At 64.5% G+C, this 24,967-nt stretch overlaps 3 protein-coding genes across 12 annotated transcripts; 2 read left to right on the forward strand and 1 right to left on the reverse strand.

Annotated features, from left to right (window-relative positions):
• The first annotated feature begins 211 nt into the window (after window positions 1-211).
• SIDT2 (SID1 transmembrane family member 2) lies at window positions 212-7,216 on the forward strand. 7 transcript variants are annotated; one of them, XM_039564795.1, is made up of 28 exons: window positions 249-675; window positions 861-982; window positions 1,127-1,288; window positions 1,397-1,442; window positions 1,537-1,638; window positions 1,716-1,799; window positions 1,946-2,057; window positions 2,146-2,211; window positions 2,312-2,405; window positions 2,535-2,590; window positions 2,854-2,865; window positions 3,004-3,075; window positions 3,157-3,231; window positions 3,423-3,485; window positions 3,872-3,993; window positions 4,072-4,145; window positions 4,237-4,303; window positions 4,437-4,510; window positions 4,631-4,754; window positions 4,852-4,969; window positions 5,044-5,180; window positions 5,258-5,366; window positions 5,443-5,519; window positions 5,624-5,670; window positions 5,949-6,054; window positions 6,161-6,271; window positions 6,354-6,467; window positions 6,558-7,216. In XM_039564795.1, exons 1-28 carry the CDS (start codon window positions 463-465, stop codon window positions 6,618-6,620), a joined length of 2,622 nt encoding a protein of 873 aa, XP_039420729.1. In that variant the 5' UTR covers window positions 249-462; the 3' UTR covers window positions 6,621-7,216. The 7 variants fall into 7 exon arrangements, with proteins under 7 accessions (XP_039420733.1, XP_039420731.1, XP_039420730.1 ...); XM_039564799.1 differs by lacking the exon at window positions 5,949-6,054 and having other exon boundaries at window positions 212-675; XM_039564797.1 differs by lacking the exon at window positions 3,423-3,485 and having other exon boundaries at window positions 212-675.
• Window positions 7,217-7,980: 764 nt separating this feature from the next.
• Window positions 7,981-10,579, forward strand: TAGLN (transgelin). The gene is made up of 5 exons (XM_039564809.1): window positions 7,981-8,086; window positions 9,539-9,737; window positions 9,839-10,016; window positions 10,104-10,206; window positions 10,433-10,579. The coding sequence occupies exons 2-5, from the start codon at window positions 9,558-9,560 to the stop codon at window positions 10,572-10,574; spliced, it is 603 nt and encodes a 200-aa protein (XP_039420743.1). The 5' UTR covers window positions 7,981-8,086; window positions 9,539-9,557; the 3' UTR covers window positions 10,575-10,579.
• Window positions 10,580-11,409: 830 nt separating this feature from the next.
• Window positions 11,410-24,848, reverse strand: PCSK7 (proprotein convertase subtilisin/kexin type 7). 4 transcript variants are annotated; one of them, XM_039564802.1, is made up of 16 exons: window positions 24,750-24,847; window positions 23,320-23,799; window positions 22,781-22,915; window positions 22,205-22,370; window positions 21,266-21,356; window positions 20,656-20,710; window positions 19,425-19,563; window positions 18,736-18,836; window positions 16,644-16,811; window positions 15,502-15,609; window positions 14,516-14,618; window positions 13,596-13,752; window positions 13,407-13,501; window positions 13,176-13,269; window positions 12,791-12,908; window positions 11,410-12,639 (listed from the first exon to the last, which is right to left on the reverse strand). In XM_039564802.1, exons 2-16 carry the CDS (start codon window positions 23,785-23,787, stop codon window positions 12,235-12,237), a joined length of 2,403 nt encoding a protein of 800 aa, XP_039420736.1. In that variant the 5' UTR covers window positions 23,788-23,799; window positions 24,750-24,847; the 3' UTR covers window positions 11,410-12,234. The 4 variants fall into 4 exon arrangements, with proteins under 4 accessions (XP_039420736.1, XP_019144151.1, XP_039420737.1 ...); XM_019288606.2 differs by lacking the exon at window positions 24,750-24,847 and adding an exon at window positions 23,906-24,207; XM_039564803.1 differs by lacking the exon at window positions 24,750-24,847 and having other exon boundaries at window positions 23,320-24,207.
• Between the last annotated feature and the right edge of the window lie 119 nt (window positions 24,849-24,967).

Here is a 24,967-nt window from a genome sequence, read left to right on the forward strand (position 1 = left end):
AGCTCCCTTATGGGGTTTTATACGGGACGGGGGCTCCCCTACAGAGCAGGGCTTCCCCTGTGCGGTCCCCTGTGGAGATATAAATGTCAATGCGGGGTGGCGCACGGGGCTCGGTGCCCCGGGGCGGGGGTCCCGGTCGCGCCGCTCCCCCGGGCTCGGGCCGGTCCCCCCGCCCCGCCCGCCGCGTCACTTCCCCGGCCGGGCCCTCGGCGTGCGACGGGCCTGACGTCACCGCCGGTCCGTGTTTACCGCGGTGCGGAACGGGAAGGGGAGAGGGACCGGGATCGGCAGCGGGATCGGCACCGGCAGCGGCTCCGCGTCCCCAGCAGCGCCCGCACGGCCCGGCCATGGGGCAGCGCGCCCCGGCGGAGCGCCCCGGCTGAGCGCCCCATCCCGCCCCGTGCCGGCCCGTCCCGTCCGTGCCGTCCCGCCCCGCGGACCTTGGCCGGGGATGCTGGCGGGATGTCGGGCGCCGGGGCGGCCGCGCTGGCCTGGGCGCTGCTGGCCGGGGCACTGCTGTCCCCGCCGCCCGTCCGGCCCCAGCTCCAGCTCCAGCCGCGCAGGGACCGCGACGTGCAGGAAAAGGAAGCGCAGTTCAACACCACCTACATCGACTGGGTGGACGCCAACCTGCTCAACATCTACGCCTTCAACCACAGCGTCCGGAGGAACAGGGTGAGTCGGGGTGGTCACCACCGCCACGTCCCCCGCGGGCTGACCTTCCGCAGAGCTGCCGGGGCTGTGGGGTGCACGGGGCACGGCAGCCTCTGCCACGGCGGCCGAGCAAAGTCCAGCCTTCGGTTCGAGCTGCCGCGGCCCGACCTGCCCGGCCAACGCCTCACCTGCCCCTGTTCCCGCAGACCGAGGGCGTGCGGGTGTCGGTCAACGTCCTCTCGGACCACAAGGACCGGCCCGTCCTCTTCGTGGTGAGGCAGAAGGAGGCGGTGGTCTCCTTCCAGGTGCCGCTCATCCTCCGGGGCCTGTGAGTACCAGCAGGGCAGGCAGGGATTCCCCGTGCAGGGATGTCCCATGTAGGGATGTCCCCTGCAGGGATTCCCCAGGCTGGGATGCCCCAGGCAGGGGTCCCCAGCAGGGTCGGTGGGCGCACACGGCTCTCCCTGCCCAGGTACCAGCGGAAATACGCGTACCAGGAGGTGAGCCGCACGCTCTGCCAGCCGCAGACCAAGGCCGAGGTGGAGACCCAGCACTTCTACGTGGATGTCTCCACGCTCTCCCTCAACACTTCCTACCAGCTGCGGGTCACCCGCGTGGAGAATTTTGTGCTGCGGTGAGGGGAGCCCCGTGCCCCGCTCCCGCTCCCTGCCTGCTGCCTGTGGGGGCTGCGGGGGCTCTGGGCTCCCCTCGCCACCCATCGCCTTTCCCATGCTCTCTGCAGGACCAATGAAAGGTTCAGCTTCAACGCCACGGCCGCCCAGCCACAGGTGAGGGCAGCTGGCATGGCGTGGCACGGGAGGGGAATGCACCCAGGAGGGGAGTGTGGCCACCGTGGCACCAACAGGCCCTTTCTCCCCACAGTACTTCAAGTATGAGTTCCCTGAGGAGGTGGACTCAGTGATTGTGAAGGTGACCTCGGCCATGGCCTTCCCCTGCTCCGTCATCTCCATCCAGGACATCCTGGTAGGTCTGGGCAGTGGGTCTCCTCTCTGGGTGACCCGTGGTGCCTGGTGGGGCTGACGGCCCCTCTGCCCCCGCAGTGCCCCGTCTACGACCTGGACAACAACGTGGCCTTCATCGGGATGTACCAGACCATGACGAAGAAGGCGGCCATCACGGTGCAGGTGGGCACAGGGCTGAGCCGCTCCCGGTCCCTGCCTGGTGCTGCCAGGTACCGCTGGCTGCCAGAGCCCACAAGGATATCCCTGGGATAACCTCTGGCATGGGAGATCCCCTGCTGGGCTCTGCTGACCCCCGTCTCTTGCTGCAGAAGAAGGATTTCCCCAGCCATAGCTTCTATGTGGTGGTGGTGGTGAAGACGGAGGACGAGGTGTGCGGGGGGCCTCTGCCCTACTACCCCCTCTCCAAGGGTGCCTCTCCAGGTTTGCAGCGGGGCTGCCACCATGGGCTGTGTGTGGGGACAAGCTGGGGACAGGACAAAGAGCTGAGCCCTGTCCCTGCCTTCTTCAGATGAACCTGTGGATCAGCACAACCGGCAGAAGACACTGGAGGTGATGGTGTCACCTGCCATAACCTGTGAGTCCGGGAGGGGCTGGGGGTGCTGGGCTCTGCAGGGACCCGTGGCAGGTCCCCCGAGGTGCCACCCCTGCTGAGAGCCTGTCCTGGCTCTGCACAGCCGAGGCCTACGTGCGCAGTGTGCTCTTCTGTCTCGGCATCTTCCTCTCCTTCTACGTCCTCACGCTGCTCATCGCCTGCTGGGAGAGCTGCCGGTGAGTGCCCGGGTGTCGCTGCCCCTCTGGGTGCTGAGCCCATGGGCACAGCCCTGGTGGGGGCCCTCGGGCTGTGTCCCCTCGCCCCAGCAGTGGCACAAACAGGCTGACAGCTGTTTCCCTCTGCAGGCAGCACAAGAGGAAGGGGCTCTTGGCAGCCATGGATTCGCCCAACCTGGACACAGGTGAGGGCTAGAGGCAGCAGCCAGCAGCACGGAGGGGTCTGCCTGGGGAATTCCTGGTTATTCTGCCCTCTTGAGCCTGTGCCAAAGCCTCTGACTCTGCAGGAGTTCCCCACTGTCCCCCTGAGTCCCTGGGGACAAATCCCAGTGTCAGGGGGACAGGGAAGTCCCAGACTTCTCTGCTGTGGGGCTGGCAGGGCTGTGCTGGGGCTTTGCATCTCACTAGGTCTGTCTCTTTCTTCCCGTGACTTTCCGGGGACTCCCAGCGTCACTCCTGGGTAGGTGCCAGCTCTGTCCTTGGCTCTGAACTTGCCCCATGCCAGGGCAGGGTGCTGGGAGCTGCTTTGTGTCCAAGGGCCGTGCAGCCCAGGGACAGGGGTGCCACCAAGGGTGACAGGAACCCTCCTGTCCCACAGGTCACTCACGCAGCATCCCTGACTCCTTCCTGAACCATGGCCCCTACGACAGCTACGGCTACGGCTCCTTTGGTGAGTGCCATGCACTGTCCCCCGTCCCTCACGCCCTGCCCATGGGCTGTGCCCACCCTCTGCCTGTCCTTGTCCTTGCAGGGAATGGCTCCTCCAGCAGCACCGAGGGCATCACGGACAGCCTGGGCTCGGCAGAAGTCTCCTACAATTACGTGGGTGAGTTGTGGGGCCACTGGTGTGGCCGCAGCCCTGCGGAGCCTCGTGCCCGGTGGCATCCTGGCTCTGCCCCCTCCATCTCCAGGAAGGGTCCTGGGGCTGCCGGCCCCTCCGTGCAGCCCCCAGCGAGGTCTCCATCAGTGACACAGCTCAGGGAGCTCTGCTCCAGTAACTCTGGCTTTCCTTTGAAGGGCAGGAGCAGTTCAAGCGGCGCACGCCCTCCACCCCGATGAGGCCGCTGAGCATTGCCATGGGTAGATGCTGGTACTGGGCAGGGTCGGGCCAATTGGGGTGAAATCTGCCCAGCCCAGGCTTGTGCCCAGGGCACAGAGCACCCCGCTCCCCTCCCTCAGAGCAAGGGCAGCACCTGAGGGGCTGCAGAGCAGGACATTGTCCACCCGGCCCTTGGTGGTCCCCGATGTGGCAGAGCCCCGGGTCCCAGGCACGGGGCAGCGCTTGCCTGCATGGGCACAGCCACCACCTGTCCCCGGGGCAGGGCCGTAGGGAGCTGAGGTGTGTCCCCGGTGTGAGTCGGCAGGGAGGCAGCCCAGTGATTAATTGGGGATGATTGGGGTCCTGCGGGGTGGGCACCGAGGCGGGTGGCCCAGGGGCTCTGCTGACGGCCCTGGCTCGGCCGCAGGGGAGCGGTCACTGGAGAACGTGGCTGGCCGGCCGCGCATGGACTCGCTCAGCTCCATCGAGGAGGATGACTACGACACACTGGCCGACATTGACTACGACAAGAACGTCATCCGCACCAAGGTGTGTCCCTGCCCGGCCCCCAACCCTGCCAGCTGCTCCTTGCTGGCCCGGCGAGCTCCTGACCCCCTGTCCTTCCAGCAATACCTGTGCGTGGCTGACCTGGCACGCAAGGACAAGCGGGTGCTGCGCAAGAAGTACCAGATCTACTTCTGGTGAGTGGGAGGCAATGGGGAGGAGGCACCAAGCAGTGTCCCAGCCTGGGGCGCACAGCAGGGACCCCCTGACATCCCTGCTGTCTCCCAGGAACATTGCCACCATTGCTGTCTTCTACGCCCTCCCCGTCGTCCAGCTCGTCATCACCTACCAGACGGTGAGTGGGGCCAGGGTGGCAGTGAGGGAGGCTCCTGGGAGCTTGGGGAACTGCAGTCCGAAACCCCACTCCCCAACATGATGGGGACAACCCTGGGAGTCCCCTGTGTCCCTCACCCTGCTCGTGCCCACAGGTGGTGAATGTCACTGGCAACCAGGACATCTGCTACTACAACTTCTTGTGCGCCCACCCCCTGGGGAACCTCAGGTGGGTTGGGGGGACAGTGGAGGGTGGCTGGGGGTCCCCTGTGCCCAGGGCTGGGCTGCAGCAGGACCCCGGGGAGGGAGGCGGGTCTGCAGCACCCACACCGGGGCTTGCCCCTCGCAGCGCTTTCAACAACATCCTCAGCAACCTGGGCTACGTCCTGCTGGGTTTGCTCTTCCTGCTGATCATCCTGCAGCGCGAGATCAACTACAACCGCGCGCTCCTGCGCAACGACGCCCACGCCCTGGTAAGGGACACGGCTGCCTGGGGAGCTCGGGCTGCCTGGCGGGGCTCAGCCTCCTGGGACCCCCACTGCCCCTCCGTCCCTTCCCTCCGCCCCGCAGGAGTGCGGCATCCCCAAGCACTTCGGGCTCTTCTACGCCATGGGCACCGCCCTCATGATGGAGGGGCTGCTCAGCGCCTGCTACCACGTCTGCCCCAACTACACCAACTTCCAGTTCGGTGAGTGCCCCCCTGGCTCCCCACTGCCCACACCGGGGCCACCCACGCCCCTCTCACCGCTGTGCCCCCCGCAGACACGTCCTTCATGTACATGATCGCGGGGCTCTGCATGCTGAAGCTCTACCAGAAGCGCCATCCGGACATCAATGCCAGCGCCTACAGCGCCTACGCCTGCCTGGCCCTCGTCATCTTCTTCTCCGTGGTGGGCGTGGTGAGTACGGTGGGCACTGAGGGAGGGGGACTGGTGGCCCCCCACAGTTCACTGCCCGCCCCCCGCTCGCCCTGCAGGTCTTTGGGAAGGGGAACACGGCCTTCTGGATCGTCTTCTCTGTTATCCACATCGTGGCCACGCTGCTGCTGAGCACCCAGCTGTACTACATGGGGCGCTGGAAGCTGGGTGAGGGGGGCACTGTGAGCGAGGGGGGTGGGGGCAGTGTGGTGGCCCTCCGGTGTCACGTCCCCTGTCCCTGCAGACTCGGGCATCCTGCGCAGGATCCTGCACGTGCTGTACACGGACTGCGTCCGGCAGTGCAGCGGGCCCATGTACGTGGTGAGTGCTGGCACCAGGGCCCCTGGTTCTGTGGAGACCCTCCCTGGCAGCCTCCCCCCAGAGCAGCTGCCCGCCACCCCTCACAGCCCCTTCGCCCTTTGCAGGACCGAATGGTGCTCCTGGTCATGGGAAACATCATCAACTGGTCGCTGTGAGTGCAGAGCTGGGCACGTGCCAGATCCCACCCCGCTGCTCCCCATCCCTGCTGCCGCCCCCACCCCGCTCCTGCGGCACTGCCGTCCCTCCGCGGGGCTGAGCTGAGGACAAGTAGCTCGTGGCAGCTGTGAGCCCAGCATGACAGGTCCCCCTGCAGCTGTGGCACCCTGGAGTCCCCACACTCTGCCTGATCTCCCGGGGGCTGCAGACACGCGCTTGGGGGACAGCGGGCATGGCAGGGGGACCCCCAGGCTGATCCCACTGCCTCCCCAGAGCTGCCTACGGCCTCATTGTCCGCCCCAATGACTTCGCTTCCTACCTGCTGGCCATCGGCATCTGCAACCTCCTCCTCTACTTCGCCTTCTACATTATCATGAAGGTGGGAGTCGAGCCCCCGGCCCCCGCAGGCCCAGCAGGGAGGGCAGGGCAGGGATGGGCTCTGCTGCCAGTTCCTGCCTACACATTGATCCCGGCCTCTCCCGCAGCTCCGCAGCGGCGAGCGCATCAAGCTCATCCCCCTGCTCTGCATCATCAGCACCTCTGTGGTCTGGGGCTTTGCCCTCTTCTTCTTCTTCCAGGGGCTCAGCACCTGGCAGGTGAGCAGGAGGGTGGCACGGGCAGAGGGGTGGGCAGGGTGGCCATAGGCAGGCACAGTGACGCTGGCCCTGTGCCTGGCAGAAAACGCCAGCTGAATCCCGGGAGCACAACCGTGACTGCATCCTGCTCGACTTCTTTGACGACCACGACATCTGGCATTTCCTCTCCTCCATCGCCATGTTCGGCTCCTTCCTGGTAGGTGCTGGTCCCACCAGTGCAGCAGCCACTGTCTCCAGTTCCCCAGCTCACCAGGGCCCTGCTCCCCTCACTCCCCTCGCTCCACAGGTGCTGCTGACGCTGGACGATGACCTGGACTGTGTCCAGCGGGACAAGATCTACGTCTTCTAGGAGCCTGCAGCCACCCGCTGCCCTGGGACTGTGCCAAATGCCCGGCTGCAGCCTGGGGAGGGGGAACCACCCCTGGGGAGGGATGTCTGTGCTGCAGGTCTTGCCAGCCACTCCGTCCCCCTCCCCACACAGCCCGGGGGTCCTGGTTTGCCTCCTCCCTGTCAGCCGGGTCCCTCCAGGAGCTTTGTGCCCATCCCTGGGCCCGTCATAGCCAAAAACGGGGCTGGGGGGCCACCGGAGCATCCGTCCTCGGTGGCAAGTGACACTGGAAAAGGGACTGCTGCTGCTGGTCCGTGTCCGTGTGCCCGTGGGCACGGGGGGGGGATTGGGGCGAGCCGCCGTGCCAGCAGCCCCGTGGCCCCCTGAGCACGTGGGTGTGGGTCTCTCTTCAGTGCCTGAGTCGAGTGGGTGGGAGGTGGGGGTGCGTGGGGCCAGCACGGTGGTGGCAGTGGCCGGAGAGGCCCCACTCGTGTCTCCTCCAGCGTCCGGGGGGGGGTGGCCGCAGTGGGCCCCCGTCGCCGCTCCCCACCAAGGTGCCACGTTCCCCGCGCGTGGATCTGCTGGGAAGGGACTCGCATTAAAGTGTCTGCACTTTGCCTGTGCCTGCTGCCGCCTGCCAGGGGTCCCGTGGGGCAGCTGCCACCGGCTGTCAGCCAGGCCCTGCTGTGGCGCTGGTTCCTTCTCCCCACGGGATTTTGGGAGATGGGCTGGAAAATGCTGCCCTGGAGAGCAGGTGTGGAGAGGCTAGGGGTGTCCTGTGAGGCACGGGAGGACTGGCAGCCCCGGGGGTGCCCAGGGGGGTCCCACTTCACGGGCAGCGAAGTTCCCTGGGGGCTGGGGCCCCCTGTGGCATCAACGCAGCGCGGTGCCAGGGCTGCTGCGTGCCCCGCTGTGCCCTGACCCGCTCCGGCTGGTGCCCGCGGGGCAGAGGGAATCCCGGGATTTGCGGGATGCCCATGCGCGGTGCCCGAGGGATGCCGCAGCCTCGCTGCCCGCCCCGGCCGGGCACCGTGGGTGTCACCCGTGCCCCCGCAGCATCCCCACGGGGGGACCCCTGCGCGGCCGCCGCGGCTCCCGGCGGTGAGCGCACGGGAAAACCAGCCATGAAGTCAGGGCGGGAGCCTTCGGCGCTGCCGCCTGGCTATAAAAGGATTTACTCCATCAGTCCCCGGCCCGGTCCCGCCCTGGCCCCGGCCCCGCTGGGGCGGAGGCACGCGGGGAATGCTCGAGCACGGGCTTTCGTCGCTGGTTTTCGGAGTCTTTCCCCAAATATGGTGCCTGGGATGGAGTCACGGAGCGCTGCGGGGCCGGGCGCCCCGGGAGGGAGGGTTTGGGGGGGGGCCGGGCTCCGCGCCCCACTGACATCACCGTCCCGCCGCCCGCCTTTTAGCGCAAGGTCGGGGTCCCCGCGGGGCAGTGCGCTGGTCCCTCTCCGAGCATCGCCCTCGCTCCTTCTGCAGCCGCTTGTGAGTCCTGCCGCGGGGGGGGGGGCGGCGGGGAGGGTCCCCGGTGGGAACGCCAGCCCCCGGCACGGGGTGCTGCTCCCCGGGATGGGGACGCTGCACCCGGGAGAGCGAAGCCGCTCTCGGGACTGCGATCTGCTCCCTGGGTGACGCGGGTTCTGCTCCTCCGGGTGCGATGCGGCTCCCCGGGATGGGGATGCTGCTCCTCGGACTGCCCCGCTGCTCCCCGGAGGAGGGTCAGGCTCCCCTGCTCGGGCTGGGGTCACCGCCGGGGTTCTGTCGTGCTCCTGCCCCTCAGGAGCGCGTTCCCGGCGGGGTTGCGCAGCTGCGGGTCCCCGCGGTAGCCGGAGGGGCCGTGCGGGGCTCAGCGCAGCGTTGGAGGGACAACTCCAGCCCCCAGTGCCCGTTTCTGCCCCGTGCTCGGTGGGGACGGGAGATGGGCACGGGGCTGAAGGGCCCGGGGGCAGCTGACGGGCAATGCCATGTGGCCGAGGGAGCCGTGTGTGACCCCTCTGTGCCAGATCGGGCCAGGGCATGGAGCGGGATTGGCTGTGGCACCTGTAGCATCCCTGCATGTGCCCAGCAGTGCTCGGGGTCTGGGCACGGGCTGCCCGTAGGGCTCGTGGGGCACCCCTGCATTGCTGGCAGCAAGCAGGGTCAGTGTCTCAGCCCATCCCGCCGGAGCCGCGGTGCCCAGCGGTCAGGATGAACCCGCTGGAGGCCGGGTGTGGATGTGGGACATCCGCACGGCTCCTGGAGGCACTCGGAGGCGTCATGCCAAGCGAGGAGCCAGGCAGGGAGGAGCGATGACAGCACCACCAAAGGCTTGGCTGCCACTCCCAGAGCCTCTCCCTCCTGGCATCTTCCCTGGCATCCTCCCTGGCACCCTCGGGCGCTGCCCGCAGCCGGCTACCTGCCATCACTGCCCACAGCATGTCCTTACAAGGGCATGGGCACGGCTCCCGCTGCTCCCGCCTCGCCCGCGATCCTCCCTGGCTCCCGGACCTGCCGTGCCAAGGCCACCCTGCGGCCACTCTGCCCTGCATGCCATGTCCACCTGCTGTGCCATGGCCACCATACCATGCCACAGCCAGCCAGCCTTGATGTGGTCACCTTGCCACCTGGATCCTGGCGTGGTCACACCAGGGAGATCCATGCCAACCAAGAGCTGGCAAGGGACAGGGATGAGGCTGCTCCTGTGCACAGTCTGAGCTGGGGATGAGGCATCTCTGCCAGGACAGGAACCATCTGTCTGGGCAGATCTTGGAGGTCATGGTGGTGAATTCTCCATCAAACATCTGGATGGAGCTGAAGGGCTGTTACCTGGCAAGAGAAGAGTCAGAAGGGCTTGTCCCCACTGCAGCAGAGTGACAGGCAAATGAACAATGGTGTCCATGGGGTCCCTGGATAGGGGACAGCATCTCCACAGCCTGACTGTCCCTGTTGTGCTGCCAGGTCTCCCACCACCACAGCCATGGCAAACAAAGGCCCAGCCTATGGCATGAGCAGGGATGTGCAGTCCAAGATCGAGAAGAAGTACGATGATGAGCTGGAGGACCGGCTGGTGGAGTGGATCGTGGCGCAGTGCGGGGCTGCCGTGGGACGCCCGGAGCGGGGCCGCCTGGGCTTCCAGGTCTGGCTGAAGAATGGCATCGTAAGTGGGGTCCTGGGGGAGGGCGGCCGGTGGGGAGCTCCGGGGGCAGCACAGGGAGCTCCAGAGGCAGCGCAGCAAACCCAGGCTCCCCTCTGCGGCAGGTGCTCAGCAGGCTGGTGAACAGCCTCTACCCCGATGGCTCCAAGCCCGTCAAGATCCCCGACGCGCCGCCCACCATGGTCTTCAAGCAGATGGAACAGATTGCCCAGTTCCTGAAGGCGGCCGAGGACTACGGCGTGGTCAAGACAGACATGTTCCAGACCGTGGACCTGTTTGAAGGTGCGGGAGGGGGGCAGTCGGGGTTGGGGGTTCCAGGGCTGCCGTGCTGCGCTGTGCCCATCCTCACGCCCCTCTCTCCCCGGGCAGCCAAGGACATGGCGGCGGTGCAGAGGACGCTGATGGCCCTGGGGAGCCTGGCAGTCACCAAGAACGATGGGAACTACCACGGGGACCCCAACTGGTTCATGAAGTAAGTGGGGGAGTGCAGAGTTGGGCATGGGGACCCCCTTGTCCTGCGGCTGCTCAGAGCTGGCTGGCTCTTTCCACCGCCTGCAAGCACCCCGGAGCACATGGAAGCAGGATGCCAAACTTTCAGCTGGAGAGGGAGGGTGGCTGGGGCATTCCTGGGGACCGGGGTGGGGCTCCTGGGCAGCCGGGGATGCGGGTGCCCCACGGCCTCTCCCTGTGCCCCACAGGAAAGCGCAGGAGCACAAGCGGGAGTTCACCGAGAGCCAGCTGAAGGAGGGCAAGAACATCATCGGGCTACAGATGGGCACCAACAAGGGAGCGTCACAGGCGGGGATGAGCTACGGCCGGCCCCGGCAGATCATCAGCTAGGCACCCCCCGCGCCGCCCCAGCCCTCCCCCGCCGGGACCTCCGTCTCCGCTCCCCGCTGGCCGCCGCCAGTCCATTGGTATTTATTGAGGAGCATCGCCCGCCAGCCCCATCGCCCCGCCAGCGGCCGCACGCGCCCCGCCGCAGCCCCCAGCCCGGGGCCGCAGCCCCCAGCGCCGTGCCCGGGCAGCCTCTGCCCCGGCAGCCTCTGCCCCCGCCTCGCACCCCCTGCCAGCCGGCCCTGCCCTCGCCGGCACCCTCGGGTGGGACGGGCCAGCGCCCCGGCCCCCGGGGCCACCGCCCTGCCCGCCGCCCGCACGAGCCCCGCGCCACTGCCGCAGAGATCCCTGCGAACGGGGAGAAGAGAGAATTGGCCTCGGTTTTGTACTTCGTTTTTGTCAAAATTAAAAGGTTATATTCATCTAGCGTGGCCTGACGAGGTTTCCTCCTGCCTGCCCTGCTTCGGCTAATTGATGGCACCCGGAAAGCCAAAGTCATTCTCCCTAAAAGGCTGCAGCTGCTCCTCCTGCCACCTCCAAACCTGGGAAAACCAAAGCTGGAGTTTGGATTTTCCCTGCCTGGCTTGGAAAACTCTGTCCTCTCCCTGCAGACCATGACACCCACCTCTGTCCTTGCACCTTCCAGTGCTCTGGCCCAGCCCTTGCCTCCCCTGCCTGGAGCAGCCCCTTTTATCCCAGGGCACGGAGGGCACACAGCCCCCACAGATGCAGCACCCCAACACTGGGTCCCTCCCCCGGCCCCGGGGCTGGGAGGGGCTGCGCGATGCATTTTTGCACAGTGAGGAAGCTTTGGGAGGGCAGAAGAGTGATGGATGGGGGAGAGGAGGGTTTTTCAGGCTTTATTTGGAAAGCTACACAAAAGGGCTTTGCTGATTAAAAAACAAACCCCAGCTTTAAAAAAATAAACCACTGAACCCAAAGACATGTGAACAAGCCAACCCTGCTCAGATGAGCCACTGCCAGAGCAACTCAACCTCCCCTCCCCAGCCCAAACCAGGCCTACCTGCTACCAGAGGCGCTCCTGTGCCCACTGACACAGGGACAGCCCCCCAAACAGGCTGGTTCCTGCCTCCCCCACCCCACAGCTGCTCTGTGCCCACGGGAGAGGAGGAATCAGCAGGATTGGAGCATGGGGGGCAGGGAGAAGCGCTGGCTGGAGATGAGTGAAGTAACTCCCTGCTTCTAAACTGGGATAACTGGTGGGTAGGGGCCGGCTGCCAGCCCAGGAAAATGCCAGTGCTGCGGGGTCTCTGCCTGCAGAGGCGGCTGCCGGGGCCTTGGTCTCATTTTCCAGGCCCGCTCTGCAGAAATCAGGGACAAAGTGATGTGTGTTGGCCCTGCTGCAGCGGCAGGAAGCAGCTGGGTGTGGAACCGCCCAGGTCTGTGGGAGCTGCGCTGCACAAACGGGGAGCCCCGAGCTTCCCCAGCGCAGGCTCCGTCAGGAAAGGGTTTAAGGCTTGCTTTGTTTCCCAGAGCGAGGGAAGGGAAGCTCCCTTTCCAGTACCAGCACTCTCTCCTTGGGTCCCAGCCACCTCCAACACCACCTCCCGCAGGACACAGTGGCAGTGGTCCCTGGGGGCTCAGCAATGAGTCTGTGCTGCCCAGGAGGGTCGTACCGAGGGAGGGCCCCAGCCCCAGTCAGTCAGCAGGGCTGGTGCTCCCTGTCCTCCATGAGGAGTTCAGTCGATGCCTCCCGGCCCAGGAATCCCGTTCCAGTGGGGGCTGCCTCATGGAAGCTCCCAGCTCTGCCATTGCTGGAAAGTTTGGGGTGGGTGGGGGTCCAGGACCCCTCCTCCCTGTCCCGGGCAGGCTCCAGGTGCTCACACTCCATCTCGGCCTCCTCCATGTCCTTCTCCCGGTACAGCGGCACCGACTCCATCTCCAGGCCGCTCTCCAGGGCTCGGTGCTTCCCGCCCTGCTGGTACCACCTGCAGCTGGTGGGGCTGGAGCAGGCCAGGTCCAGCCCCACCTCGTTCCTCGTCAGGCAAACCTCCAGCATGTAGTAGAAAGTCCAGAACACAGCAAAGCATCCCAGGAGCAGGAGAGTCTGCAGAGGGAAACCCCTTGAGAAACACAACTCTCAACCCCCTCAGGGCCCTGCCCACTGCCCAGCAGAGAGGCACAGAATCCTGAGCAGGGTCCTGCTCTTCCAGCTCCTCCTGGGGGATGCAGGGCTCCCAGCCCGCAGGCAGGCTCACCTTGAGGGTGTTGGCTGTGATGGTGTAACGCTGCTCCTCAGGGATGTCCAGCCCCGGGGGACAGGGCAGGGAGAAGTCACCGCTCAGGTACTGCCCACTCATGGCTTCCTCCAGTAGCCTGGGGACAGAGACACCCTGTGAGTGTTCCATGGGTAGGGAGGCTCCAGGGAGGCTCCAAAATGCCCCCAAAGGGTCTGGAGTGCCTCCTTCCGCCCACAGGGCCGTGTTCTGCAGCCCATGGCTGCCCTGTGAGGTGTGAGGGCAGCCTCAGCCTCACCTGCCACATGCCCACCTGGCAGCAACACCGCTCCAACCCACAGGCCGGGATAAACCCCTCAGCCTCCCTCTCCTGGCTCCCCACCAAGCTGGGGACGTGGTGTCCTACCTCTGCCGTTCCTTCATCTCTGCTGGGGACCACGAGGAGCCGTACAGGGTCAGCTGCCAGTGCTTCAAGGTGCCAGGCCTCAGGCTCTCGTCTCCTGGGGAGGAAGCAAGTTGGTGCAGTGGGGAACTCTCTGAGCCAAACTGCTGCTGCCCAGGTGATGGGCTGGCAGTGCCTGGGACATGGCACAGAGCTGCCACCACCCCTGAGGGTCCCCTGGAAGGCAGGACTCACCGATGTCCCTGATGAGCAGCCTGTAGGTGCCCTGTGCCTCCTCGCCCCAGCAGCGCACCGTGGAGAAGGTCCAGTCAGAGAAGCCATTGGGGTCCCTGCCAAGGGGTGAGGGGAAACAACCCATGAGGGGTCACAGAGCCTGACATGGCCCTGGTGTCCTGCCCTCCACACTGTGCCCTCGGTGCTTACGAGTCCATGCTCCGGGTGGTCCCGATCAGGGACATCATCCCGCTGGGGCAGAAGAGCCGGATCTCCAGGTTGCCACGGCGGGGGTGGGTTATGGTGACGGTGACTGCCACGTGCTCCAGGGTCCTCATGCCAGAGAGCTCCAGGTCGGCAGGAGTGACTGGGAAAGGGAAGGGGGGTTGGTCAAGGCTGGTGGCCTTGGGATGGAGTCCCCACTCCCAGCCAGCCCCACTGGGCTGTGGTGCCACTTAACAGGACACGCATGTTGTCTGTGCCTCTTCCCAGCTGCCCTGCGTGGGACTGGGAGCAGAAGCCAGGTGTCCAGGCTGCCCTGTCCCATCCCGAACTGCTCCCAGCTCCACGAATGCTCACAGCCCCCGAGCTGCTGACCACAGCCCCTCCGGAGCGGGGTGGGCCTGGGGCTCGGCCGGCTGCTGGCGGGTGGGTGCTGCCAGCCCCTGCTGAGGGGGGACGTGGGCACCTCACAGAGGCAGCAGTGCCGCTCCTGCTGGGGCCGGGGAGGGCTGGGGCCGAGCTCTCCTTCCCGCTGGTAGCAGCCGGAGCAGCGCTGCTGTTCCGGACAGGCCTGGCCAAGTCGGGAGCTGCAGCATTACCTAAAATGGTCAAAGCCAGCGGAGCGGCTCTGGCCGCTGCCCAGCCCGGCCCTGCTGCTGAGCCCGGCCTGGCTCCCCAAACACACCAGGGCAGGGATGGGGCTGTGGGGATCGGATGGAAACAGCAGCAGGCAGATCCCCTGGGGATGGGCAGCGGAAAAAGCCCAGGCAGCCCAGCACTTAACCCCTTCCTGGCCTCCTGCAGCCCAGGGCTGGTCCTGCCCTGCTGTGCCACACGGCAGCGGGCAGGGCTGGCTCCCTGGCCCCGACGTGCACAGCACGTGCTCTCCATGGCACACCTGCTCTTACCGTTCCAGGCCACCTCCAGCTCCTGCGGGAGCAACGGGATGCTCCTGCCCTCCTTCAGCACGGGGCCCACGTACGAGGCCAGGTATGGCACGGACTCCCAGATCTGCCAGGGGAAGGACAGAGGGTTCAGCACGGATTGCACCCTCCCTGCACATCTGTCCCTCCATCTCCCACTGCTCTCACAAGCTGCTGCTGTGCTGGATGCGGGGCCAGGCCAAGGGGCCTCTCCCGATGCTGCTCTGGGACACATGGGCTGCTGTGACACCCCAGGGATGGGAGCAGTGCCCACAGGCCCAGGAAAGGAGGGAAAGTCATTGCCTGGGAGCCAGAAGGGCTGATCAAGATTTGGGACTCCCCAGCCCTGGGTTTGTCACAGTGGCTTTCAGTGGTGACTTGAGGCTGCTCCATTCCAACCCCTGGCACAGCAGGGCAGGGAACAGCAGAACCCAAATGCCTGCAGGAAGAGGGAGCAGCCTGGAAGTCCCTGTGACCCTGGGGGCACAGCTGGCAGCGGCAGTGACCCGGCACAGCTGCGCAGAGCTCCACACACGAGCTGTGACCCAGTGCCAAAGGGACGCGCCCTGGTCTCCGTGTGACCAGAGGAGGAAGAGATGGAAGGGGGATGCCGCCGCCTGCTGTGACCACACCACTCCCCTGGAGCTCTTTCTCGGGACACCCTCCCTGCAGCCACTGTGGAGGGAGGAAGGTGCTGGGGCTGCTGACGAAGCTCCCATCGCCGTGAATCAGGGCCCTCGCCATGGCTATATATAGTGCTGGAGAGCAGCAGCTCGGGGCAGCTCTCAGGCACTGCTGAGAGCCTCATGACCTCACACCAAAAGCAGCCTCAGAGTCAGGGCCAGCAGGATGGTGGCCAAAGCACTGGCCCTGAACAGCAGCGGTGTCACCCCACAGCGTCACCAGTCCTCGCCACGGGGCTGGGCTGCTCTGCCTGCCCACAGGGCAGGTGTGGGAGGGCAGGGAATTACCTTGGCAGCGTTCACCAGCCTCCAGGCATTAAGCAGGCCAAAGCCGTGCTGGTGGCTGTGGCTGAAGCCCGCCTGGTTGGTGTCCCACTTGGCACGGCGGTCCTCGTACTGCAAAGACACCACAAAAGGGTGCTCTGGTTACCTGGGGGCACACCAGCACCTTGGAACCCCCAGGCCCGAAGGGAAGGAAACCCAGACACATCCCACAGTGGTGGGGAAGCAAACCCACATGGCCTTATTAGAAAGGAACAGGTTGATCTTTGTTTGAAACAAATCCCAGGACAAAGTGGCTTCCCAGCTCCTCAGAAAGGACATGGAGCAGCACGAAAGGGCACAAATGCCTCTGCTCTGAAACATCCCAGCTGCTCCCTGCTGCCCAAACCACTGCCTGTGGGATGGCAGAAGCCTTGGAGAGAAGGAACGGAGTCCTTTAAATCAACAAGAGCTGGGGCAGGACAGATCTGGGTCCCATCACTTACTGGGTTGTAGTGCTCTGGCAACACTGGCTTGGAAGTTATGGAAAACACTGTCCCATGCCAAAGTGAGCACAGCATCAGCTGGACACGGACTCCCACTCCCCAGAGGGGTGTGGGAGAAGCCCCATCTCTCCAGTCAGTTCCCACTCCTGCTCTGGGTGAAGGGAAGGGCTGGGTTTGCTGCCCAGCTCTCTGCTGTGCCTGTTTCCAGGAGCCCAGTTCTCCGGAGAGCCCAGGAAAGGCCAGGGCAGGGCAGAGCTCCTCGCTTTCCCACTGCCTGGACCATGAGGTGACACTGCAGAGGTGTCAGCCCCTGGGCTGGGCCAACCCCACCGCGCACACACACAGGGCTGAGTCCCGGAACCTGCTGAGCCCTGGAACCTGCTGAGCCCCTGGAACCTGCTGAGCCCCTGCAAGACCCCTACATTGGCAGATGGAGGCATTCCTGAGGCAAATACCCCATTTATTATCATGACAGGGGAAAATGCCTCAGCCACATTCCTGGAAGGAACACGGGGTGAGGCGAAAGCACAATCCCGGTGCTGGGAGCCAGACGAGCGAGAGATTTATGGAGGGGCAGCAGACATAAACAAGGATGTGCACAGCAGGGCCCCGGGCATCCTGCAGCACCCCTGCTGTGAGGGAGGAGGGAGGGTCACCGCTCACCTTGGTGGCAGTGAAGACAATGACGTGCTGCACGTCCCGCCAGGTGAGGCACGGCCGCACCTGCAGCATCAGCGCGATCATTCCCGCGGCCAGGGGAGCTGCAGCTGATGTCCCCGTGTGACCCTCCGTGCAGCCCGTGCCCTTCTGCAAGTCCCAGTCTGTTGTCACCTGCCAGGGAAGAGGAGACAGGCCTCTGTCAGGCCCCTGTGCTGTGCTGGGGTGCCTGCACCCCGAGCTGTGCCCTCGCCAGCCCAAGCTCAGCCTGTGACACAGCTGTCCCTGCTCACAGCCAGCCAGGAAGGGTCCTGGCACAGCCTCACTGCAGGGACAGTGATCCCAGGGAAGCAATGAATGGGGACAGTTCCCTTTGGAGAGAGAGAGAGACAAACTAGCCCTCACAAAGCAACTTTGTGGGAAACTCCTGGCAGATATTTTGGGTTCCTGCTCACCTTCACTGCTGATCACAGTGTCACAACCAGACTGCAGAGGGGCCACACGGGACTGTGCAGAGCACACAGAGCCTCCAGAGAGGAGTCAGGAGGCTCATGAATGATGGCACCTCACTGCAAAGCAAGTGCATCCATCTCCCTCTGCTCCCCACGGGGAGAAAGCCCAAAATCCGAAGGGTTTGTGGTGTTTTTGCTTGACTCCATCCCACTTTTCCAGCTGTGAGGGGCTCCAGCTCACGCTGGGACACTGAGTGTCCCACACAGAGCACCCCAAGAGCACAAACTTTCAGTAGGAAGCACAGGCAGTGCCAGAAGCCGTATTAAATTCTTCCCATTAAGGAAACCACACAAAGTTTATGGTCTGGTAAAAGAAAAAAAAAGCTGGAGCAGATGGCTGCAGGGCAGTTAACTCTGGCACCACTGCAGTGAGCTCCAGGGTGTCCAGGAGCAGACTGTGCTCCTGAAAAAGGGCTGTGTGGGGTTCAGCAAGGCAGGGGCTGCCTGAAGGAGCCACCGTGGTACAGGCTGTCTCTGTGGCACATGCCGCTCCCAGGCTACATGTGGATCTCACCCTGGCTGTCCCATGGAGTGCCAGCTCCCCTGTTAGTGTCCCATAAGGCTGGTGTTTAAAGTGAACATGCATTTGTGACCTTCAAAGCACTCACACCGGGCTGGGGGAAGCCAGACCAACCCAGGAGCCTGCAGCTCCTGATGGAACGCAGCAGAGCCCTCACTGGCTCCCTTTTTTCCCAGTGTCAGTACTTTCCAAAGCAGCCTGGGACAACTGCAGTGATTTCTGAGAGGAAAAATCAGCTCCATTCTGGGTTTTACTCTTCCTGTGGCAGATTGTGCCATGCCCTGGCTGGGCACAGATCCCTGCCCTGGCTCTGGGCTGCAGGAGGAGCTTGCTGAGTCCCAGCCAGGCGCTGAGGATCCCAGGCTCTCCCTGTTCCCCTGGTTTGACAAGCCTGGATTCAGCTGCTCTGTGGCAGGCACAGAGCCACAGGAAAGCGCTTTTGGGAAGTACCTGTCCTGGTGGGAGATCCTCCAAGCCACGGACAATCCAACCCCAAATAACAGGGAGCCAGTGACATTTCCCCTCAGCTGCCCTGCGATGGGTGGGCTGTGTGGTCCCTGCTGGCCCCACAGGACAGGAAGGGGTCACACCACTGGGGTGGGGGCAGCCTGGCACCAAGGGAGGGACAGGCTGGGTCAGGCCTGCAGGGGGGAAGCAGCCCCCGGCTGCTTGGCTCAGGCAGAAAGGACGTGTTGTTGACAAGAACTCGCTTTTTGGCAAAAAAAGGAAAAGCTGATAAAAATATTCTTAAAAATTCGACTGGGAGAGGCCCATGTGCCAGAACAGAGGAGAGGCTGGGGCCAAGTGGCTCAAAGAGCCCGATGCTCTCCCTGCCCGCCGTGCTCCAGCATCCCTTGGGAGCAGAGCGGGGGGTGCTGGCTGGGCAGGAGTGGGGCAGCTCCCACAGGGCTGAGAAACAGGACCCTCCCTCTGTTCGTGCAGGGCCTGGGCAAAAGGCACATGCACGCCCTGGCTCAGAGGAGCTGTGTGGGAATCGGAGGGGACGGAGCGTTGTCCTGGCTGTCCCCGGGGCGGCCAGGGGAGCACAGGGGACACAGGTACTCACAATGCTCCTCATCATCTTGTCCCCGCCGCTGAAGGTCACGGCCAGCATGGAGGCACATTCCTCGGCGTAGAAGGGCATGGAGCCCGTCTCATCCACGGCCCCTGGGGAAACGAGAAAGGCATCGACTGCCTGAAACCTGCTTAGCTTCAGCTGCTGAAATGTCAAGGTGTCGATGCCCTGAGAGCCTCTCCTGCCAGATGCGCTCTTCCAGGGCTGGGAGCTGGGCAGGGAAAGCAGAACCAAGCCTGTGTTTTTCCCGCATGGAAGATCTACAGGAAGGGCAGCCACGATAAATAATCCTTCACTGTGCTCAGTATCACACAGATCTTCTGCCCCTCAGCAGCTTCTGCTCTCGAGAATGCGGATTACACGTTTCTCTTCCAACACAAATGATGGGAATGCTGCATTCCAGGTCATTCCCTGAACGTGGCAGTGTGTCACAGCCCTGGGAGGGAGGCCTGGGCATGGGCAGGAATTTCTCTGGCCTCCTCTTGCTCTGTAGGTCAGAAGCAAACTGCAGGCTTGAGGGCTGAAGCCCAGCACACCCTAGACACTGCCATGCTCATTCCCAGACACTTTCCCACAGGTTCCCACCAGCCAGCCAGCTCCCAGCTGGGCAGGCTGTGTGCTTTTGGGATGACCTCACTGCTCCAGGCTGGGAAGGGAGGAGACAGAAGAGCCAGGCTCACCTATCGTGACAGTGTAGATAGAGTTGGCGTATCCATCGTAGTTGCAGTTGTCACTGTGCTGGCCCCCGTTGCCACTGGCCACCACGAAGATGCTCCCGAAGCCCCGGCGACCCGCAATCACCCCGTGCTGCAGGGCAGCCTGCGGAGAGGGACAGGGCAGAGGGGCTCTTCCCAGGTACTTCCAGGCTGATCCCAGTGGTTTCTGACAGCAGCCAGCCCAGCACGTGTGATCTGCCAGCACTGCCCCTCTGTGAGTGCCCAGCCCCACAGACATGGGGCATTGCCTTTGCTGAGACACACCACACCACCAGCCCCACCTGAAAGCACCTTTCCAGCCCAGACACCTCGCCCAGACATCATTCCCACCTAGGGAAAGGACACGTCTGATGGATGAGCAAGAACACAACCCTGCTGGAAGTGACCGCCCTGCTCTCCCTCCCCTGGCAGATGAAGGAACACTCTGCCCTCCTGGCTCTGCTGTGGCACAGCGAGCTCTGCCCGTGCTCTGGGTGCCAGAGCTTGTTCCAGCTGTCTCTGCAGGCAGGAAGGGAATAAATTAACTTGCAGAATTGGAAACCATTTGTTATGGTGAACGGACAGCTCGGCTGTCAGCGCTGCTCCGAGGAGCGCAGGAACTGCTGAGTTGTGGTTGGAAAAGCACAGCAGAGGAGCACTGGAGCAGAACCACACCCCACTGCTGGTTTTGGGGCCCCTCAGTGATCCCTTGCAGCAGCACAGGCAGGCTGGGTGTGCTTTGCAGCAGTTCTGCAGCACAGGAGCTCTAAGAAAATCTTAATGGCCTGGGAAGGAGCAGCCTCAGCTCTGACTCTCTGTCCCACTGCAATCCCACTCCCCTTATTTACTCCCAGTATCCAAAGGCACCACTCCTGCCTCGAGAACCACCCTGAGCACTGGGAAAGCTTGGCCTCCTGAGCAGAGAGCATCCTGCGGGTTGCACAAGTTGTCAGTGCAATACCACAGGTTGCGAAAGAGCCTTTTCCTGCTGGAACCAGCCTCTCCTTGGAAAGCTCATCCCGCCCTGCCTGAACGCTGCCCTCCCGCCGCAGCGTCGCCTCTCCCAACCACACAGTGACAGGGAAACCTCCGCTGGCACCAAGGGACACAAACAGACGTGCGTGGTGTCACAGCAACATCCCGCCCCGCCTGAACGGGCAGGCAAAAAGCCACAAGGCCTGGAGGCTCCCCCAGGGCTGCTGGGGCTGGGTTTTACCTTTCCCAGTTGATGCGGGCCGTCCACGGTCTTCCCATCGTCATCGGGACCCCAGCTGCAAAGAGAGACACCGTGAAGTGACAGCCCCAGGAGTCACAGGCGGCTCTTCCTGCCATTACAGAGAGCTCCCAGCAGCCACCAGCTGCTCCCAGCACCACGACTGGGATCGCAGAGCACTGCACTTTCCCACCCATCAGGATGGCCCCTCGCTGCTGGGATATTGCTGTCGTGTTTGCAGTGTGCCCCTGGGTCAGATTCCAGCGGACAAAATGTTTGATTTTTATTTAACAAGCGGCTTCTCACACATTCCAGTCCCCGTCACACGGCTCAGCCGGGGCCGCCTGACCACACTGGGGGGCACAGTGTCCCCTCCAGCACAGCCAGCCCAGGGGATGCGCTGCAGCAGCACACAGAGGGACATCTCGAAACTGCAGGTGCTGTGCAGAGCCTGGGACAGCTCTCCAAGAACAGGATTTTGGTGCCTCAGGGCTAACTGGAGCCACAGAAGGGTGGGAGCTGGTGTGAGCACTCAGCCACGAGCTGTGACCCCGTCCCCAGGCAGAGCAGGGTTGGCAGCTGGGAGCCAGCTCAGGGTCCCCTGGGGGCTCACCTGCAGCTGTAGATGTCATTGATCTGATAGTGCTTGTTGAAGGCGATGGCCTCCATGCTGTCCGTGAGGGGCCCGTCCAGCACTCGGATGCCTGCGGGACAGAGGACAAGGAACGTGACCAACATGGGTCACATGAGCTGCACACACTGCAAACAAACTCCTGGCTCGAGGCTGCCCCGCCGTGCTCACCCTGCAAGGCCAGCCCAGCTTTGGAGGGCTGGGGCCTGAAACAGCGCCAGGTCCCGCCTGGATCCGGGGCAAACCCTCCTGTTCCCTGTGCTGTGGGTACACCATGAGCTCATCTCTGCTTCTGCCAGCTGGGAGCCTCTTCCTGCTGTGCCTCTGGGCAAGCCCTGACCCCCCCAGCACCCCAGGGACTGTGGTGTGACCAGGTATGGAGAGAACCACGTCCCAGCATGGCTGTCCCCACGCTGCCAGGGACACATCCTGCAGGGCACAGAGACCTTGCCCCCCTCTGCAGAGAAGCTCAGGAGCTCTGGAGACAGCTGGGGCACAGCACACATTCCCTGGCCTTGCAGGGGAGAGACACAGCACCGGCCCTTCGCCCCCGTCCATCCCACACGGCAGAGCGGAGACCAGGGGCCAGGGCAGTGAAAGGGACTGGCCAAGATTTGCTGCCCCAGTGCCTCCAGGCACAGCCTGGGCACATCATGGCACAATTGTCTGGCTCAGTCAGCATGGCGTGGCTGCTCTGCTGAAAGTTTGGCAGCCAGGGAGGCCAGGAATACTCTGGAAAAGCTGCCAGGAGCTGGCTCCTCTGGAGAGGAGCTCAGGCAGGCGCCAGGCCCTCCCTGCAACAGCCCAACCAGCCCGAGCACGGCACCGCTGACTCAGAGCCGCTCCAGCCCATGGAGCCGTGTCCCAGCCCCACGGATCCGGGGGTGAGGCAAGCTGGGATTGCCTGGGGCCTGCACGTACCTGCGATGCGGCTCCCGTAGGCGACTCCCACCGTGCAGAAGCTGTTGTTTGGCACAGCCGCGATCTCCCCGGCGCAGCGGGTCCCGTGGTGGTTCCCGTTCTCCTCGTCGGGGTGAGGCATAGGGTCAGGGTCATTGGAGTTCAAGTCATAGCTGCCTTCTGGGCTCTGGAAACAGACCCACAGTCAGGACTCGGGGCTCTGCTCTTCTCAATTTGGGAAAAGCAGGAGTTAAGAGAACGGAGCACAGGCTGAAACACAGCCTGGAAGCCATGGGAACTTGGAGTGTTGAGCTGCTTCCACACAGGGCTGCAGCTCAACACTGCTATCTGCTGCCGTGGGGAAGGAACCAGCCAAGGCAGCTCCATGCACTGCTGCGGGTCAGAGGGAGGCCGGCTGCCTGCCACAGGGAGCACAAAGGCAGGTAACCCTGAAACCCGGGTACAAAATCTCCCAGGAAAGGTTTGCTGCTGGGACTTTCCACCCTGGCTGAGCCCAAGGTGACGGCACAGCTCGGACTCTGAGCTCTCACACGCTCCTGTCACACTGCCCGGCCTCCAGCCTGTGCAGGCACTCACGTAGTTTGGCTGGATGTCCTTGATGGTGTGCTCCACGCCGTCATCCACCACCACCACTGTCACCCCGCGCCCCGTCACGTTCCGCTCCCACACGCCCGTGACGTTGATGTCCTTCCCGGGGCTCTTGCGGTTGTTCTAAACACCAGAAAGGACAGCGAAGAGAGAGGGTCAGCGCTGAGGGGACCTCCTGGGTGCACTGGATGTGACATGTGGGGCTGGGGCCAGCATGGGAAGGAGTCACAGGACAGCCAGAGGAGGTTGTTTGAGGCTGACAGCAAGCAACAGTTGCTCGAGCCATGACGTGGAGGGCACGGTGTGCTCCAGCCAAACCCCTCTGCCCACCCCAGTGCCACCTGTGCACAACCAGCCACAGGAGCTGTTATCACAGCGAGCATGTGGCAGGCAGGGTGAGCTCTCAGTGAGCTCCCTCCTCACCAAAGAACAGAAAGAGGCTGCTCTGTTTCCTGTGTGACAGCTCGCCCATGGCCACACAAACAGCCCGAGGCTGCGAGCATAGCAGGAGCCAGGAAACCACTCACCAGATGCCACTGCTGGGGGTATTTGGGATCGTTAAAGTGCAGGCTGCGCTTGGAGCGCTTCAGCAGCTTCTGTTCCGAGTGCCACCGCACGCTGTCGTGCTGTGCAAACAAAGTGTCCACCGACCTCCTTATTGCTTCATGTTCAGTCACCGCGTGGCCGTCGGGCTGGTAGGCAAAGAGGTAATGGCCCTTGAGCTCCCCGACACGGCCCATGTTCACCAGGCCCGCAGTCCGGGCCAGCTCCTCTGCCCGCTGCTCCAGCTCCTCCTCGGGTGCATCCAAGCTGACCGCCCACGTCAGCTTCCCGTGGCGGCCTTCAGTGTCCGGAGCGCGCTGCCCGCCGCAGGCCGGTCCGGCTGGCGAGGCCAGGGGGATCCAGGCAGCGCTCAGCCAAAGGCACGTGTGGATGCAGAGCGTGGCCTCCATCCCTGCGCTCCATAGCGGCGCTCCCCGCCTCCAATGCGGCATCAGACAGGCGGGCTGCAACAGCAGAGGTGAAACTGGTGAGAACCCCTTCTGATGAGGGACACGGTGCTCAAGGCCTCACCTGAAGGTCCCACAGAGCCCCACGCGGCTCGCCACCAACCCGCTGCGCAGCAGATCCTTCCCGGGAAACCCCAGCCGAGGCGGCTCCTTCCCAGCGGTTCAGAACTGGAGGCACACCCAGGCTGGGCAGGGATCGATCCCAACCCTGCTCTTCCTGCTGGGTGGCAGCCCCGGGCCAGACAACACCGCGCTGGGCTGGCAGGAGGAGCCACTTCCCCCTCTCGCCTCTGATAAGAAACTGATAAGAAACTCTTGATGCGCAGTTCCCCAGGAACAAACACCACGGGCGACGCCACGCTCTGTGGGCAGCCGAGAGCCGGTTCCTGTTCTGCAGGAGCCCTACCGAACTCGTTCCTCACCTGCTCCACGGCCGGAGGAACCTGCTTTTCCCTGACATGGGTGGAAATCACCACCGAGCCCCGGTTCAAGCCGCTTTCCGTAAGCCACGGCAGCGGAGAGCGGGGAGAACACCTCCCGAGATCCCGCTCCCTTGGACGTGCCCGGAGCTCGACACCCCTGGCCCTTTTCCTCCCTCGATCCGGTCCATTCGCCTCTGATACAACTCATCAGCTGCGGCTGCTGCCGGACACCGAGCTGGACACCGAGCAGGTTTCTCTCCCTCCAAGTCGGGCTTTAAGCGCCGCTTGATGCACCCCGGCAGCGGCACCCCGCAGCGCCCCGGGGCAGCCCCGGTGCTCCTCCGCCGGGCACCGGCATCAGGGACACTGTGGAGGTCACCCACGGGCAGAACGCCCCCGCCGCCATCCGCCACCCCCGCCTGGACCCGCGGCGAGCCGGCGACAGCGGGGCCGGTGCCCCCCGCCCCGGTGCGCGTCCCGCCGCCCGCACCCCGCCGTCCCCCGGTGCCGCCCCGCAGCGCTCACCGGGCATGAGCCGCCGCCGCCGCCGGAACCCCGGTGCCGCTGACAGCGGCGTCACATCCGCCGGGGCGCGGGGCGGAAGGGGCGGCGCGGCGGGGGCGCGGGTCGTGCGCTCCGCCCGGTGCCGCTCGGTGCCCCCCCGGTGCCGCCCGGTGCCGCTCCGCCGGCCCGGCCCAGCCCCGCAGCCGCCCCCATGGCGCTGGAACAGGCGCAGGTCGACG

The sequence above is a fragment of the Corvus cornix genome, chromosome 24 (assembly GCF_000738735.6).
Source record: "Corvus cornix cornix isolate S_Up_H32 chromosome 24, ASM73873v5, whole genome shotgun sequence".
Classification (NCBI taxonomy): domain Eukaryota; kingdom Metazoa; phylum Chordata; class Aves; order Passeriformes; family Corvidae; genus Corvus; species Corvus cornix.